At 42.2% G+C, this 19353-nt stretch overlaps 1 protein-coding gene and 2 pseudogenes across 1 annotated transcript; 2 read left to right on the top strand and 1 right to left on the bottom strand.

The window, feature by feature from the left end:
- The first annotated feature begins 5593 nt into the window (after positions 1-5593).
- Positions 5594-15604, top strand: LOC137994639 (uncharacterized). The gene is made up of 3 exons (XM_068840243.1): positions 5594-5932; positions 12042-12294; positions 13193-15604. Exons 1-3 carry the CDS (start codon positions 5658-5660, stop codon positions 13667-13669), a joined length of 1005 nt encoding a protein of 334 aa, XP_068696344.1. The 5' UTR covers positions 5594-5657; the 3' UTR covers positions 13670-15604.
- LOC137994159 (uncharacterized) lies at positions 9016-9789 on the top strand (annotated as a pseudogene).
- Positions 15605-16940: 1336 nt separating the features above from the next.
- The window catches only part of LOC137995437 (uncharacterized), a 4237-nt pseudogene continuing 1824 nt past the window's right edge, over positions 16941-19353 (bottom strand).

The following is a 19353-nucleotide window of genomic DNA, read 5'->3' as shown; positions in this document are numbered from 1 at the left end:
GCTTGTGAGAATGCATCTTCACATCAGTCAGTATTTATTCAGTTTTAGAAACTTCCTCTACGCAGCCTACAGGCAGTATATTGGGTGGACATACAATTGACTTGAGAGAAAGGAAGGGACAGTCATTCCGTCCTGCCCGATCTCTGTCATACGTAAACAATTTCTGGAAGCTGATGGAAACTACAAAGGGTTTAGCAATCCATTTTTCTTTTAAATTTGCATGAATCTTTTTCGAACAAAGTGAGATTTCATTAAAAAGGGAAACGCCATTCTTTTTCATTTTGAAAGGTCTTGTCGGTTAAAACAGTCAATAAATGTTGTAAAAAAAAAAAAACACGGAAACAGTCGGTGAAGTGATCCGAACGACAAGCAACAGGTACTCCTCCTTTCGCAAGAACTTTCTGTCTCGGCCAAGCTTGATTAGCAGTGGCTTTGTTAAGCTTTTTTTTTCCATACCGGGGGTAAATAAAAAGAAATACTTCTTTTGCTGTCTCTTTCTCGGGAGTTACCTATTTGAGCAATTTATGTTGCTGAACAAAAAGGTAAGACATGATTGGAATACGAAGATGAATCTCAACAGCTTTGTGTGTGCAAGCTTCCCGCTAAACTTCAGGTTGAGCTCAATGACGTCATGAACATGCCGCAAGGCTGCTAATCTTATGGCACATTTCCGAGTTGCTGCATGCCTCAGTTTCAAAGCGAGTCCTGGTGATGAACCATTCAAATGGAAATGAGTTGCGTATTCTTATGCAAATCAAACTCATTACCCTTTCAATAGTTGGGCGCTAAGACTTACTTCGAAACCGAGACAAACAGCAACTCGGAAAGAGCCTATGTAAAGAAGGCGGCGATCATGCGAGATTTAACTCTACTTTGACCGAGGATTTTAAAAGGTTAGAAAGCTCTTTGGAAGCTGAAACTTCAGGAAGTACATTATCTGTACACTAACTTCCTACTGTGAGACGGGGAAAAAGTACCATTTTGGAGTAAACTTCTCCTTTCAAAGAGCTCTGCGTATAAAACTTGTGTTTTAGCCCCTAGATTTATGTTTGTAACTCGAAATCTAGATATTTTGTGTCGAAGATGGTATTTTGAGCGACAGATGGTTTTTTGAATGTGAGGGACGCTACTTCGCAGAGTCGCTGCGAAGCGCTCAGCTGATCATTTGAGAATGACTATTAGGCGAATCGCAACTTCTTTTTCTTACAAAACACACCTCTAAACAGCTTTCTGATGTTCTCATAAGTAGCTGTACTCGTAGTTGCTGGCCGTTGCTCGAAAAAATCAACAAAACTTTACTTACCTAGGGGAAAAAAGGCGAGAAAAAAGGCATGCGAAGAAGACCGAAGCACAAATCCCACAAAACTGTTGACATTATTTTTGATTCCATGACATATCGTGTCACAAATATCTTAGGTGCTGTCTGAACAGTTTGTGACATCCAATAGTATTTAAATAGGTAGTTCATGTAGTCACTTGTGGATGTGCAAAAACATTCCAAATATTACATACATACACGCTGTAATAACTTTAAAAATAATTAACAAGAAAAGATTGGCTATCTTTCCATCACCTATAAGTTGTTTGAAACTTCCTTAAAAGTTTTGTTATGGACTTGAAGCTGGATCGACAAGTTAACTTGTGATTCTCTCATTATTTTTATGTTCCAGTTGATATAGTTGCTATGCTCGGTAATCCTTTAGCAGCTATCCGTATTTTTTAAACATGTTAAAGTTATACCATTTGACTCATTGGTTCCTGTTTCCCGTTATTACCTACTATTAGTACTAGCTATTAGTAAGTTCAAATTTTGTTACAATGTAAAGATTTCAATTTTCATTTCAAAAATTTATAATATTTAGTAGAAATAATTATTTTAAATGTACCTTGATACTGTTGCTGATTATCATTACAGTTTGATCAAGGATGATGTACTCCAGTGTACAAGCTGCATACAGTATACCTGTGGTTGGACAGAACAAACGCAATCAATATCAAATAGGAAATTAAATGTTGAAACTGCTTAATTAAAAGCTAGATAATTATAGTCAATAACAAGGTAACATGTGCATGCATTCACACAAATGCTTAGTGTACATATTTGCAATTTCATGGATCTAACAAATTTCAGTTCTATACTCAATGGATAGTACGGATGTGTGAAAGCTAGAGAGATTTCCTTTGTAAGGGATGTTGTAGGACCGGTTCAAATGTCCTTTCAGAAGACCACTCTCTAAAGTCCAGAATTTCCTTAATGGCAACAGATGCAGTTTTTGCTTTCGATACTGCTGCTGCCCTGGTACTGTGAGGTTTGAAGGTGTTGATATTTACAATAGCACTTGACATAACCGAACGGATTTACCTTGATATGGTATCTCGAGAAGCACAGCCATGAGGCTTTGCATGGCTCAAGCGAAGTTTTTTTCAGTACCTCGGAGCAAATTTGTCCTCTGAAGATATTCTTTCGGGTGAGTAAAAACACAAAAGGATTGATCGTTAGGGTAGGTGTGTAAGAGTACAGATGGCACTTTATATGTTAGTCTGCTTTGTTTAATGTGCTCCGGAAAGGCAAACTCAAACGAAGTTTTGTCCCTCTTTCATCTCCTGTTTGTCTAGCAAGTGTAGATGTTGTGGTTTAATTTTGTTCTTGGTTTAAGTTTTTTTCAAACCGGGTAATTTTTTTTCAAACCAGTTTAAATTTTTTTAAACGGTTTTTTTTTAACCAACTGTCAAAAAAAGGATTTTTTTTTTTGGGGTGTAGTAAAAAAAAAATAACAGGGGCTTGGTTTTTTAGGGGCTCTGAAAAAGAACTAGACATCCTTCCCCCTTCTAATGACCTGCCTCTCCCTGATGCTACCTAATGTCTCTTTCCTACCCCACCCTTCCTGCACACTTCTAACCACCTTTATGCCCACAGCCTCCACACAACAGAACTTGATCGTGAACTCCCTATAGCTACCTCTGAATGTGCTGCCTACTCCTTAATCCACTTGACCACGCAAGCAGATTCCAAATGAATATTTTATTATTCACCCCAGGCCACTCTCGGTGAAAGGTTTGATTTATACACAAATGTGTATTTCCTTTACATTCAGCTTCTAAACAGACCATTCTGCAAAATAAGTAATTTCCTTTCAAGATAAATTGTAGTTTATTAATATTGAAACAGCACATTTAATACCATTGTTACGCTTAATGGTAATGTAGTTACTTTTTAGTTGTATAATGCTCTTTTTAATTTAAAATCTGAGAGACAAATATTTATGAATACAAGTTATATTGCCAAAGGAATGATACAGTAAAGAATATCACTATTTTTTCATTATGAAACGTAGTTCTACTTGTGAAAGACAGAAAAGAGTTTAGCTCTGATGAAGGGCTAACGCTCGAAACGTCAGCCTTCAAATTTCTTTACAGTTGTCAATTTACCATATGAACTCAGTTGATAAATCGTTTTCTTTTTTTCACTTTCCCCACTGACACAGCACCACAGCTTCTTTACAAACTAAACCCCTTTAACCTTCTTGTGAAAGAATCCTATACTTCCCCCGCCCAGAACCAATATTCATACCCAACAACCAAGACAACGGTTGTTTTAGTTGCTTTAGACTAAACATTGCAAATAAGTGATTATACTCCAATCACTACAATGCGTGCTTATCCCTCACCGGGAGTGCAGTGTCTGATACTTGCAGACCGCAGACTAACCCTAACTGGCAGTAAAAGCAAACCGTTTTAAAATAGGCGCTGAGACTTCTCAGCGGTATTCGACATAGGCAGTCTGCAGTTGTCATACACCTCCTGAAATGCTAACGGTTTTAAATAAGTGCGTAAACCTTATTGACAGCTTAACCCTAATTACTAAGCTGAGCATTTAACCCTAAACACTAAAAATTGTTGTTCACATGCAATAAATAACAATTATTGTCTTGCTGGCATCAGAGACAACAATCCATCATAATAATCTCTCGTTTATTTTATGCATTATGTTAGTTACAGAAAGATATCGAAATATGTTAAAATGGGCAGTGTTCTAAAAAAATTAAACGAGTTTTAAAAATTTAAACTGGTTTGAAAAGAAGAAAAGAACTTTTCAAACCAAAAACAAAATTAAACCACAACATAGACTCCATCCTCTTTGAGCTGAAACAAGTGTTATCAACATAGTTGTTTTCAGAGTCAGGAATTTCAGGCTTACTTGAGATGGCTCATGAAGTGATGATAAATAACACAGGAACAGATCTACATCCCATGTAGTACGGTACCGCGGCACTGGTGGATTTTTGTCTTGAAATTATCCATGTTCACCTTGTCAAGAGGGGTAATGATAGGCGATATCCCTTGAAATCTCTCGTTCATGCAAACTCACTCGGAAATCCAATACTTTAATTATGGGGGGATTGACGTACAATGAATTTTCCATTTTGAGCAAAAGTAATGCTATTGTTTGATATATGAGGCATACTGTTTTTGGGTAAACAATTTGTAAAATCACCGATAAAGTACGTTTCTCTTTGTTATTTCGTCGCTGTTTGTCTCGTTTAAGACCTTGGTTTTGTAGTTCCCTTCCTTAATCGACTTTATTATTTTCTTTCTTTTTGTAAGAATCGTTCTGGTACGGATTTTGTGCCGTCGGAGCAAGAGACGGTGCTTTATGGTGAATAAACAAGTTAGAATGCTAGTATAAATGCAGCGGCTACAATACACACACACACACCACACTGTAACATTGAAGCGTGAACCTTTTGAAGAATTCTTTGATTGGTATGTGGCTCTTTGAGTACGTAAATTTAACAGCTTTTTTCTCGCGAGGAGTTTGAGAGGAGTTGAAGACATCTCCTTTCGTCGAGTCCGCACTGTAACTGAGTGTGTTTTTGTCTTGGTTCATGCTTTTGAACCAATAGCTTAGAGGCTCCTTCGTGTACATTTTTGTTCTATAAATCTCTGCTGTTATTTGGTTACAGATTGTTGTTGCCGTTTCACTGGGTTGCTGACCAGCGGTTTTCGTTAAAACAATGGTGTGCTGGGGGTGCTCAGTCTCGCAGGCTCAGAAAATCTGGTTGCGGTCATTGTTATTTAAGGTTTTTTGTTTCACTGCAGAGAGATTAGACAACGAACATGCGCTCTACACGTAAACCTGCCACCAAGCCACGGTTGTGAATTTGGTTCTTCTGGTTGAAGTGTGCCGTCAAAAGTTGAAATCTCTTGAAGTCAGTCGGTTTCTAGCGGAAAAACGCTGGATATAACAGCTGTTAGTGTTAACAAAGCAATTTTGAATTAATAAGGCAACAGATGTGTAAATATCAAGGGTATCCGATTGTTTTGCTACATTTTTTGCCACAGAATTTAGTTAGAAAACGTAAAAGTTGCGAACGTTGCGAACTCTTTCACGCGCAGTTACAACATATTTCCTTGAGAAAAATTCAGCAACAGAAAGAACATTGGATTGTGTGTGTATTAACGTCGCGTAGTTGTTTGAAATATTTATTCAGCTGACTCAGAGGAAAATTAGACTTGATGTATTTTTTTATGTGAGTTTTTTTTACTGACGTTTTAATTGAATTTTAAGCTTTTCATGCAGTCTGTGAACCAACGCTGCGAAATCAAACGTAGTCCCTACCGTTCATCATCTCGTAAAATCAAGACGCACTCAAGAAATGCAGGGTTCACCGGAGGTTGTATTAGTTTCGTATTCAGCTTTCAAATCCAATCCTCCCAACCAATTTAGAGTCAACCGGGACGGAGTTGAAAACTTGCAGCTTCCAGACAGTTATCAGGTGACGATAATAAGCGATAAACCCGAGCTATCCAACACTCCTAAGGTTAGCGTTGTGAACTCCATCGGTGAACTCGACGCCTTTCGGAATCAAATCCTCAACAGACCACTGTTGCTGCTGGCGACATGTGGAAAACATGTACCACATGGTCAAAGGTAAATTGTCGGTTATTTCGCTCGTTCAGATTTTTGTTTCTGCGTTTGTAACAAGACGCAGTGATGTAGATTAGACTGCCAGAGGATCTCGAGATCTGAGGTTGAAGGCTTAGCTCTAGTGTCCTGTTTTTAAATAGGGTATAGATAGCGATCATTGATTGAGTAGTGACTAGTGTTAATGTAAAAATTACTATTATAAGTACTAGTAGTTGCCAATAGCAAGTTAAGTGATACGAGGTGAGTCGTGAAGTAAAAGCAATGAAAGTAACGCCCAACATTACATGCTACAAGCGATAGAAAGAGAAAGGAAGAGCACAACATTATAGGTCATCCAAACAGAACAGGAGTATTCGTTCCATCATGCTGTAGCTATTTTTTGTCCGTTGACCGTCCTCCTACAGACTAATATTATAAAGTTTTCAAAGGTATGATGAAGGTAATGACTTAGTAAAAGGTTTTTTTAACTTTTAATCCGAAATATAAACGTTGGTTTTGCCTGTGCAAATTTCCAGTTTCAACTTCATCGCCAGAGTAAACATGACACACTTCCACAGCTAGAAGTGGATTTCTGTCCGCTTGGGAAAAAAATATGTTAGCACTGATTCTCTACTAGTTTCTGCCCCCTGCCACTCCACTCTTTCTGCAGCTTGATTTTTTTTTTGTTTCACATTGCCTCCGATTTTCGTTTGCTTGTTGTTTTTATTACTACGATCAACCCGACCCAAAATTACGAAACGCATTCGACAATAAACGGAACCGTGAATCAGACAAGTCATAAAAGTGAGAAGAATATTATCTGGTCTTATTTGTTATGGCCCACGTATTGTGAGTTTGTTCAACTCTTACCAAAATCAATTTTCCTTGGACTAAACTCTAATCTCAAATGTCATAATTTATTTATATATCTATTTACTTAACAATTCACCAACCTTTACAAAAAATAGGGTTGCAGGATGGCAGTAATTGGAAACTCAATTCTCTTCTAAGACTACCCTCCTCACACACTCGCAGTCACACTCACACTCACACTCACACACATACTCACACACGCGAGCAACGCCAACGTGCGCGCACACACACATACAAATGCCATTTAGATTAGGACAGGTAAGGATAGTTACATAATTTGAGAGCGTAAATGTTTGGGCTATGTAGAAGACTAGCTGAGGACATCCCATGTGCAGGTAAAGTGTTCCAGTCACTATAACGATTAAAGAAAGAAAATTTGAAATAATTAGTGTGGACGGGTTTTGGCTTAATCTTGTAATCATGGTTAGATCTTGTGCGATTGCCATCTATAAAATCAAAATAGTGGCGACTATTAATGTCACAGTAACCAAAAATTATCTTATACACCTGAGTCAAACTAAGGTATTTTTTTCTCAGTTCGAGGGAATCCCACTCTAGGTTTAAGATTGTAACTTTGTAACTTTGCAATTGTAACTTTTCTTATTCCCCTTTTGACACCATAATTGAGCTACTTGTTCCGTGCGTTTGATACGTGACCCGTTAGATTTTGCTTCCTTCATTAATCTTTGTTATACGTTATAACGGCTAAAATCACACAGTACCGGACGAATTTTCTACGGGTTGAAAATTTGACCGGACGTTTTGTTCGCTTGGAACCGTGCAATATTTTCGCTCTGTTCACACGGAACTGACTAATCGGATTAAAGTTCAACCTTTGTCGGAGGTTTTACCATCTGTTGATGTGCAGAGCGGCTCAGTTCTTTACGGTTACGAAATCCAAAATGGCTTCTTCCAGCTGAGTTACCACGCATCCATGCAACTACGCCTTTGCCATGCAAAACGGTCACAGCACGCCGGTTAAATCTTCGACCGTACCGGCCAAAAATTCGTCTCCAGTTTTGGCTTTCAAATTCGTAAACGGCGAGGTGTGTAAAATTTCCGGCCGTTTAGCGTGGTTCCAGTGGCAGGTGCTTAGTATAGCGCCTGTTCGGGATACAGACGACCCGCCCCCATGAGTCTCCTGGTGCCTTGCAGGGCGGCCTTGGTTGGTCAAAGGCTAAGGGAGTAAACCCTGACAGAAAATCGGGAGTGGGGCTTTGAAGGTAGTTAGATGGCGTACTCGTCACCTTTCGGCAGCTCCTGCATCCCGTCGGTTCTCTAGCCGTCTTGACCATGTCTTGCCGCTGGGTCAGGCTCGTTGAGATGAGAGTGTGGCTCTGCGCAAACCTACCTCACTTTAAACAAAGTCAAGCGCAAATAATCTCTCATCTGTTATCTTCCATCTTCCATCATTCATTCATCTTCATCCTCCCAAAGTCCTGTGGCGACAGAAGGGCGACAAAGCGACAGGTGTGGGGTACACTAGCAGTCGTAGCCGCGGGCCTGCACACAGGCGACTCATGCCATTGGGTCGTTCTTAACTAATTGGAGCAGAGGTTGAGTCCGGCCCCAGTCTGAGTATCTGAGCAGCCCTCGTCAGGATAGCACTGCTCACCTCCCTGGCATGAGGAAATGGCTAGAAAAGGTGCCCTAAACATTGCCTGCTCCTCACCTTTCCTGGCTGTCTTACCGCGGTCGGCAGGGACCCCCTCAAAAACGAAGAAAAGAAAGATTATACCATTTAAAACAGCGGCGTGGATTGTCCGCACGCTACTTGACCGGGATGACTCAGACAGACCTCAAAGACGCACAGCGCTCATCGCCGCTGAACTCGCCAGATACAAGATCGACATTGCCGCCCTCAGTGAGACCAGGCTGGCAGGCGAGGGAGAACTCACAGAGAGGAGTTCAGGCTACTCCTTCTTCTGGAGAGGACGAGCAGCCGAGGAGAGCGCGAAGCAGGAGTAGGCTTTGCCATCAGAACATCTCTCGTGAGCAAGCTAGCCTGTCCCCAGCAAGTGGTGAACGACCGCCTTGCGACGATGAGACTACCCCTCTCCTATGGAAAGAAGTTTGCCACCATCGTCAGGGCCTATGAAACCGCCATGACCAACCCAGACAAGACTTAAGATAGGTTCTATGAAGACCTCGATGCTGCCATCTCTGCTGTTCCAGCTGCTGACAAGCAAGAGTAGGATTTGACAGCGCATCCTGGAACGGTGTGCTGGGCAAGCATGGGACACGCAAGTGCAACAGCAACGGCCTCCTGCTCCTCCAGCCCTGCGCCAAGCATGACCAGGCATTGGCATCTGATAGACTATGTCATCGTCAAGAAGAGGGACAGGCAGAATGTAAGGATCACCAGGGCCTTGTGCAGTGCAGAATGTTGGACAGACCACCGCCTCATCATGTCCAAGGTCAACATCCGCTTGCAGTCCAAGTGCAGACCGCAGGGCAAGAAGGCGCCGAAGAGAATCAACATCACCAAGCTGAAAGACAGCCCCACTAAGCAAATGTTTGTTGATACCGTGGAAGAACGGTTGGGTGCCATCACTCTGGACAAGCAGGACGTCAAAGCAGCGTGGACCACTTTCCGTGAGACGGTGTATAACACAGCGATGGAGTGTCTGGGGCCCCCCGGCAAGAAAGCACAAGGACTGGTTTGATGAAAACAACTCCGACATCACAGCCCTGCTGGAGGAGAAACGCACTGCTCACCTAGCCCACATCCAGACTCAACATCAACGGCCAAGAAAGATGCACTGAGGAGCATCCGCAGCACCGTCCAGCTCAAACTGCCCGAGATGCAAGACTCCTGGATGAGTGCAAAAGCTGACGAGATCCATGGCTTTGCAGACAGGAACGACATGACGAACTTCTACAGCAGGACGTCTACGGCCCTATCAGCGCAGGCTCCTTCCCGCTACTCAGTGCGTACGGCACCACACTTATCACATAAAAGGACAAGATCGTGCGAAAATGGGCTAAACATTTTGACGGCGTACTGAACAGACCGTTCTCTATCAATGACGAAGCCATTGCAAGACTGCCGCAGGTCCCAATGAACACCGACGCCGTCCCAACTCTGGAGGAGGTGCCGAAGGCTATCCATCAGCTCTCCAGTGGCAAAGCTCCTGGATTGGACTCCATCCCAGCTGAAATCTATAAGGAGGGTGGTACAGCCCTGACTGGCAAGCTTCTGACTCTCGTCCAGATCATACGGGGGAAGGGATCAGGGCCGCAAGACTTCAAGGACGTGTCCATTTTCCCCCCCTGCAAAAGAAAGGGAACCACCAAGCTTGCGACAACCATCGTGGAATCTCCCAATTATCTATCGCGGGCAAGGTCGTGGCCAAAGTCCCCCAGAACCGCCTCATCGACCATCTTGAGCAAGGACTCGCAGGGCTCCTATTGATACCAGCCTAGTGCTGAAAGGGCTACCCTGCCTAAATAAAGATGACTTGACTTGACTTGACTCTTACCAGAAAGTCAGTGTGGTTTCCGGAAAGATCGCGGGACTATTGATTTGGTGTTTGCTGCCAGGCAGCTCCAAGAGAAATGTCAAGAACAGAACACTGACCTGTATTCCCCCTTCGTCGATCTGACCAAGGCCTCTGACTCTGTCAGCAGAGATGGCCTTTGGAGAGTCATGCGAAAGTCCGGATGTCCTGACAAATTCACCACCGTCGTCAGAAAGTGTCATGATTGCACGCTGGCGCGTGTCCAGGGCAACGGGGAAACATCAGAACCATTACCTCTCACGAACGAAGTAAAGCAGGGATATGTGCTGGCTCCAACACTCTTCAGTCTCATGTTCTCCGCAATGTTGTCTGATGTTTTCAGAGATTCGGTGGTCGGCATTAGTATCAAATACCGCACCGACGGCTCACTCTTCAACCTCAGGAGGCTCAAAGCGAAAACCAAGGTGAAGGTTAGCACCATCAATGATTTCTTGTTTGCTGATGACTGCGCCCTCAACGCTGCCTCGGAAGCCAACATGCAGCATAGCGTTGACAAGTTCGTGGAGACTTGCAACGACTTCGGCCTGACGATCAGCACTAAGAAGACTGAAGTCAAGCACCAGCCAGCACCGGGTAACCCATACGTAGAGCCCACCATCACCATCAACGGACAGAGACTGAACGTTGTGGATAGGTTCACCTAACTCGGCAGTACCCTCTCGAGTTCCGTCATCATGGACGATGAGCTAAACGCCAGCCTCGCTAAAGGGAGTACTGTTTTTTGCAGACTCAACAAAAAGGTCTGGAATCGGAGAGGCATCACAGCCGAAACCAAGATCAAGGTATACCGAGCTGCAGTCCTCATCACCCTTCTCTACGGCTGCCAAACATGGACACTCTACCAGCGGCATGCAAGGGAGCAGAACCACTTCCACACCACCTGCCTCAGGAGGATTTTTGGCTTCAAGTGGCAGGAAAAGATTCCCGACACCGAGGTTCTCGCCCGGGCAGACTTCCCCAGCGTCTTCACCATCCTGATGCAGTCCCAGCTCCGCTGAGCCGGGCAAGTAGACCGCATGGTAGACCACCGACTACCAAAGAAAATGTTGTTCGGGGAACTTTTAGAAGGCAAACGCTCCAAAGGAGGACAGAAGAAGCACTTTTAAGACACCCTGAAGGTCTCCCTCAAGGCCTTTTGGATCGAGCACACCAACTGAGAGCAAGTGGCTCAAGACAGAGACAAGTGTGGTGGAGTCGACAAGCGTGGCACCAAAGCCTGTGAAGCAAACAGGACCGCAGCATCTGAGCAGCGCAGACAAGTCAGGAAAGGCATCACCAAACCAGCGTCTGTCGCCACCATCCCTTGCCCCCATTGCCGCCAAAGACTGTTCCGGACACGGATTGGCCTTACTAGCCATTTGCGGACGCACAGAAAGTGAATTTCTCGTCACATCGCATCGGCTCCGCATGCCCAACGCCGTCCTCCAAAACATCATCTTTATCCTCATCATTATCGTCACCCCTCCATAAGATGTGTAGATGGTCCTCGTCGTATCGACGGACAAACAACACACACAGCGTGGTTGCGTAAACGGAACCCCTAAGTGCAGGGAATTTTCAACCGGTTGAAAATGCCGGCGTCCGATACCGTGTGAATGCAGCCTTAATAAAAGTAATTGATTCCTTGACGATACTGACTTAGGGACCTTACTTTTTCTCTCTGTCTCGGCCAGACACGTTTTTACAAATGGACCTTAGTTTTCATTCTTATAGTATCTTTATGTGTACTTGTGTTTCAGGCTAAATAGGAGGGGCGAGTATTTGAGTATGCGCGATCCCGAATGGTGGATTCAATGGGAAAACTCCCCTTGGCGGAATCCATATGCCCGGTGGGGAACTGGACACATGACGTCAATGTACGAGGAGCGCTTCGTCAGACCGGAGTTTGTTGTCAGTGTTAACACATCCCATCCCAACATAAGACGGGTGCTAGACGAAGGGTTCAGAAAAGCTGAGGACATGCTAAACGAAAAAGCCAGCTTTGCTGTTGAGGTCAGTCAGCATGAATTTGTTATCTATCCTTCCATTTTAAACTCAAATACACAACATCTTACGCAATGCAATGGTATCACCTTGACATAGATTTTGCTGGCCAACGTTTTCATCTATAAGGCGGGAGAGAGAATAGGTGCTCTTTTGCTGTTGTCAGGCAGTCAGATGTATAATGAGTAAAAGATATTCAAAATGGGGCCGAGTTAACGGCTGGTTTGAGGATCCCTTAGCATGGGTGGAATAATAAGAAAGGAACACTTTCTGGATCGTCATCACAGCAGCTTTAGAATATTTTTTCTTGGTGCCCTGAGGTGTGTCTTAATAACTGACCACATTCAATTCTTATAACTCAGAACGCAGGGTCTTGTTTCCGAAACGAATATTTTGATGTCGATACACGAAATTATTCAGTCTGACACGTGCGATCATCAACTGCAACACTAATTTGATTCAATATACACAATTAAGATATCCAGTTGCATCACTGACAAGATAAAAGAACAAAACCAAAAAAGCTATGTTCCACAACAATACGAACCGGAAATAACGCCGCGAATTCCCCTTTGAACATTTGTAGTTCTTCCCATATTTCCAAGGGAAAGAATCAGAGGAGACAATTGGCTCAAAACACGGCTGTTCTTATTAGTTCCTTATCTATTACATTTTAATATGCATTATACAATAGTACTTTTAGCGCCTTGCGATTGGTCAACTCTGAGGCTGCTAGCCAAGTGCAATTCACCTCGGCAGATACAGACAAAAAGAACCCAAAAATTGCTTTCAATAATCGTGTTTGGTTAATGTTGTGTTCCGTTGGCTGTTAAGATCGTGTGGTATCTACTAAAATGATCACCTCAGTGTCAATGAGAAACACTGAATCTATTTTTTATCTCAACAGTTTAATTTTAATCCCATGATTCTCCGCTGGTGGAAGACCCAAGGTGTTAAACGGTACGACTCTATGGAATGTCTTGAATTGACAGCTGCTGTCGGAGCAAATTTCGTGGTCACTAAATGTTCGGCTGTCAATCATTTCTTCGACTGTCACGCTGCATGGTGTGCATGCTGGCCTTTCTACCTTCTGTTTGCAGTTCCCTATAAAATATGGCGTCATGCCTTCCAAGGCATTCGTGACATACCTGTCACGATGGAAGGTAAAGCCATCTCTGCAAACATCAGCTTCTCAAATTACAGCCTGGCTGATCTTCACATTGGGTTCATACTCAGCAATCAGCCAAGTTTAAACGCAGAAGGAGTGCAACTTAGTACAGTGCCGTTGACAAATGGAATTCCATCCCATATATTGAACTCTCCTCCCTTGCAGGGACCTCTGGGTAATTCCCGTTTCAAAGCAAACCAAGAGTGCATTAGATAAGAGTGTTATGGCATGGGTGGGCTCCCCTGCAAATTCACAAATGAGTCTATTTTTAGAACACCCGCTCCCGCGAAAATTAGTTGTTATGTCCCTAAAAAAATGGCAGAAGCAGTCACGAATGACATGGCTTCTTCTGATTGGTCAAAATTGGCGGCCATTTGTTTGTTTCGCGCGCAAAGTGTATCTACAAATAAATCCACTTGTGACTGTGCTGGAGCAATACCGCAAAGTGATAGATCAACACTCTTATCTAATTCACTCTTGAACAAACTATTGAAGAACAGATTACCTACCTTTTGTATAATAACCAGTTTGGCTTTCACAGGAATCATTCGACGTCTATGGCTTTGATTCAATTGGCCAATAACATTGCCCCTTCGATGGATAACAAAGAAACAACTGTCCGACTCTTTCTAGATTTTTAAAGCGTTTGACACCATAGATCATCATTTTCTTTTTAATAAACTTGATCGATATGCTATTCGAGGGCCCGCCCTTGAATGGATTGCTAGCTATCTGACTAATAGGAAACAGTTTGTTCAGTTTGGTGCTGTTTGTTCGCAACCTGAGCCACTAACATGGGGTGTTCGTCAAGGATCAATCTTGGCTCCTCTTCTATTTGTTATCTACATTAATGACCTTCCAAATGCATCTAAGGTTGTAAAAACGTTTTTATTTGCTCATAACACTAGTCTGTTTTACTCTCACAAAGATCGTAATCAGACCATAGCTGTTATGAATTATGAATTAATGAAGATAATGGACAGGCTCAAAGCCAACAAATTATCACTTAATATCGCCAAAACAAATTATATAATGTTTCATCCAAAACAAAAATTCATCATTTTTAATAATAACATCACGCTCGATAATGTTTCTGTAAAGCAAGTCGAGGTAACAAAGTTTCTTGGCGTATTAGTAGACCAGCATCTTTCGTGGAAGTCCCACATTAGGTATGTTGCCAAAAAGATCTCGAAAACCATTGGAATTATAAGCAAGTCTCGTTTTTATCTCTCTCGGAAATAATTGTTGTCTTATACTATACCTTAGTATATCCCTATCTTAACTATTACAAAATTGTATGGTCCTAAAATTATCCCTCTAATTTAAACAGGCCACTTCTCCTGCAGAAACGCATCGTTAGAATCATATGTGGAGCTGAATATCTTGCTCATACTGGACCCTTGTTTTACAGCCTTAATATCCTCGACGTCTTTAATATAAATGCTTTCCTTGTGGCTTGTTTTATGTACTCTTATCATAATCACTTCCTCCCTAACACTTTTGACAATCTTTTCTCTACTCAACAAATTCATACGTATAATACACGGAATGCTGTCAATTATTGTTCACATTACTGCAGAACTAATATTAAGCAGTTTACGATCCTACATCAAGGTCCCAAGGTTTGGAATTCCCTACCTCGTAATTTGACCTTGTCCCGTAGCTACCCTAGCTTTAAGACCTCATTAAAAAAATTTCTTCTCGATAGGACATTAAACTAAACTCGCCCACCGGCTATTATTTTATGCTTTACGATCTACTGTACCGATTGAGGTGCCCAGTGTTAATAAGGTCTTAGCTTCTATTGGGTATCCTCGCTACATTGTTATCATATATATATATATATATATATATATATATCTATCTATCTAACTGGATTTGTCAAAAGGTGCCTGCAGAAATTGTGAAAACAAGCCAATTCTGCTACCGTCACAGACTTAAAGAAAAGCTACCCTCCCCACCCCTGTGCTTTGGTCAGACAACCAACAATCACCTACCCACACCACAGTGTGGGTTCACTCTAATTGGTGATCAAAAGCAAACTATCATTGAAGCCTAGACTAGTCCAGGAAAAATTGCCAATGAAGACATGCTACAGTGTAAAGTCTGACTTAACAAGGCCACAAACTCTAACTGCAGTTAGAGTCTCAAAGCAGCAACCCCCCCCAGCCCTGTGCTTTTGACACACAACTCACAGTTAGAACTGTCCCTGGGCTGTTTGGCAAAGCAGGCCTTGACGGCAAGCCCCCTCAATTTTGAGAGGCCACAATGGCTTGAACACGGGCTGCGCCCGTGCTCAAGCGAAAACTCCAGTAGCTACCTTTTAGCAAATTCGCTCAGATATATATATATATATATATATATATTGAAGAAAAAAACAAGTAAAACTACAAGATATAATTCGCTCTACTTCTATGTATTGAGCATTGTTTTGCGAAAATCAAGTTTCACACACACACTCTTACTGGTTGATTTTATGATTGTAAAGTTTTGTGTGCAAAATAAATAAATAAATAAATAAATAAATAAATAAATAAATAAATAACTAAATAAATAAATAAATAAATAAGGAAACAAAGAAAGCAAAATCTAGATCTTGTCAGGCATCGCAGATCTTGCACGTTCACTACCCATAGAATGATTCTAGGATTATTTGCAGATCTTAATGACGAAAATGGATGATCAGTGAATCGTTGAAGCTCTACCCCAATGTGGTTAACATATTTTGTACGTTTCCTCGCTCAAAAAATGCCGTTTGGTTGGCTGATTTGGTTGAGCATCGAACTACCGCGCGTGAAGTCACTTCCTTGAGCCACGGTCTAGACTCAGGGGCACCCAATGACCGACCAATTTGTTTAAAAATGTATTACACCCCAGTTGATGAAAAGAAATGCCTTTGACGTCACTTTTCCCTGGATCCAACCCTCTGTGGTCTAATCGATCAGCTTTGAACGTGGGTAATGGCGGACCGTGAAATCTAAAACTTACAATAAAAAAAACGGCCTTTGAATAAAAATCAAAGCTCAAAATTTTGCCAGTCACGTGTTAAGCAAATTATAAGGGGCACTTTAAGTCTGAAAATGTATACTGAGTAACAGAATTACTTATTTACAGCACTTAATATCTGCTGTGAAATTGTTTAAATTAAAGTAATCCAAAGTGTCTTTGTTTTATCTAAAAGGGGTTCTTGACCCTTTAACACATGTTTGTAGATTTTGAAATTTGAAAACTGAAACGTGTTCTTACCATGTCATGGTGGATGAACTGAATCATCTCCGGTTTTAAAACTTACATCAAGTCAGTCCGCTCTATAATTCTTAAATGAGTTTTAATAATGCTTTATCTAAGCTTTTTGTAGCAAAATATCTTCAGAACCCATTCTTTTTATATCTAGTTTAGCACTGAATGATTGGTCAAACATCTGATACAATGACACCTTGGCTTCTTTTCTTAAAACATAGAATTAGAAGCCGAAAAGAAGCATCGTTTAATTTGGTGGCCTAAGTTTCCACCGAACTCCTGTAAAACCTTTGTTGTTTCCGAGGTATTGGCCGTTGAGATTTGAGTGTTGGCAATTGTTATACCACCACGTGTCGTTGCTTTCCAGAGCGCAGTGCCCACCGGATTTGTTATCATTGTCTCTATCTTTTGTACTGAATGCCATGTTGTTAAGATAATGTTAGAATCTCTTGCTGTTCTTGAATATGAACCCACTTGAAGTCGATACAGTGCATTCTCGTCACCAATGGCGAACTTGTCCTACTTGGCACATGCACTCTACCTCCGGTCCAGTGCTCCAAATCTACTCGCAAAGAGCTCGGTCTAGCGGCCGTAAGCCTGTGAATCTTGTCGTTTCCTAACCAGAACTCGCCTGTCAGCTAACCAAATCCTGATTTGTAATCATTCCATCCCCGATAAAAGTCTACTGATCCATCTTGCCTTCTTTGAAACACGGTCCATCCTCCACCGTCAGTGCGCATGTCACAATACACATTGAAGAATCCTTTGCCGTTCGGGTTTATTGAGTATACTTCACTCCGAGCGTGGCCTGATTTAAGGTTATCAGAACAATCTAGGTTTCAAAAGAACAATTCACCAACCAGTCAGTCAGTCTGGCCTTCAGCTAATCGTGGGGCGACTTCGTGATCTGTAAAATTGATTGATTTTCTTCCTTTAAATGAGACGTTCATTTAAGCTGAAATTAACCTGGAATGGTACTCGCTATCTTTGGAGGAGTCACGATGAATTTAGGAGGCGATACCACAACTAATTGAGTTCGTTGTAGCACTTTCCCCAAAACATTACGTGCCGTGCAAAGATAGTTGTCAGAATCGGCTAAAGTAAAATTAAATATTTTCATCGCTGTGTCGTTTGTTTGTACTCTCCATTGCGCCAGCTGACCAAACGACCTGGTCCACGTGACCTCTGGTGTGGGATAGCCAGTTACGTGGCACGATGGGAGAGTAACATTATTTCCTTCAGCGACATAAACGGGTCCCGGATGAAGAGTTATGCGAGGACCAACTACAGTAGAGAGCAAAATAAGCATAACCGTTAATTCGTGGGATCTTTTGAATGATTCCTAAACGACTCTTTAGGTGTACTATCTTCCCGGCGCAGGGAACGTTAGAGAGCATGTTAATTTTTGGAGAGGTCTTGAAATAAGTCCTATAAAACAAAGTGGTCGAGGTAGCAGCGACTAAATCTCACGTTTTTAATTGGTAAGACATGTCTCAATGTTACAAACGTCATCGTCAGTTGCAAAGTGTTTTAAAAATCGTTAGACCTACAACATTACAACAAAGCGAGACATGCCGCATAATTAATCGCTTTGAAACCAACAACAATCACTTGACAAATCTAAATAGCCGTTAAGAGTCAAATGAGCCAGTCATAGTTCGCAAAGGAAATTCCTGCAGCTAACCTTAAGCGCGGGAAAACTATGCAAGCAAGTAACAACTGATTGGCTGACAATGATCTGCGCAAGAGTGTGAAGCAAATCTCGGCAAGGAGCAAAGGAAAGACAATTGGAGGAACATACTATAGACATTTAGTTGAAAATCGCCCCACACTGTATTTGTAATAAATGTCATGAATCAACTTACCATTGACAATTAATTGAGCCACTGCCGACTTGTCCCAAAACATTTGTCGCTGAGCATCGATACAAACCAGAGTCGCTCCCTTTTACATTCCTGATAACTAGATTTTCTTTTAAATCACCAGTCAGCTTTGATGCGCACTCTCTCCCTAATCTACTCCATATCACAATAGGTTTGGAATTCCCACTGACGGAGCACTGAAGTGAGGCTGTCCTTGTTACGTTAACTGTCAACCTTTCGGGAGAAATGGATACAAAAGGAGCTGAAATTGATTCTCCAGGCTCTCCTTTGGCCCCAGGGATTCCCGGTAGTCCATTATTTCCTTTCTACCCCTTGGGACCGTATTGTCCTCGCAAATCAGGTGGTCCCATAATGCCTTGTTTGCCACTTTTTCCAGGTGGTCCCAAGATCCCTTCATCGCCTTTGTTTCCAGTTCTTCCCTTCTGTCTTCTTCGTCCCAGTGTTCCTTTCGGTCCGATTGCACCAGAGGGGCCTGGTGGTCCTGGGGGACCCTGTGTGCACCGATCTTCCCTTGATCGGCAAAGTCTACCTTCCGACATAAGGTTGTTGATGTTTAGCATAACCTCGTTCAAGACACTGTCAGCATTTGTGCTGCCCTTTGATGAATCTGAATTGCACTTGTTTCTATGGGCCTCGGGAGACTGCAGTCCTAATGATGGTGTTTAAAGAGTGTAATTTTACATTTGGTGGCAGTAGAAAAAATAAACAACAACAACAACAACAACAAAGAAATGAAGAAATATCAACTCTACATAAGTTCTAAACCGTAGTCCCACA

The sequence above is a fragment of the Montipora foliosa genome, chromosome 3 (genome assembly GCF_036669935.1).
Source record: "Montipora foliosa isolate CH-2021 chromosome 3, ASM3666993v2, whole genome shotgun sequence".
Taxonomy (NCBI): domain Eukaryota; kingdom Metazoa; phylum Cnidaria; class Anthozoa; order Scleractinia; family Acroporidae; genus Montipora; species Montipora foliosa.
Note: the sequence above shows the minus strand (reverse complement) of the source record. Positions and strands in the feature narration are given on the sequence as shown.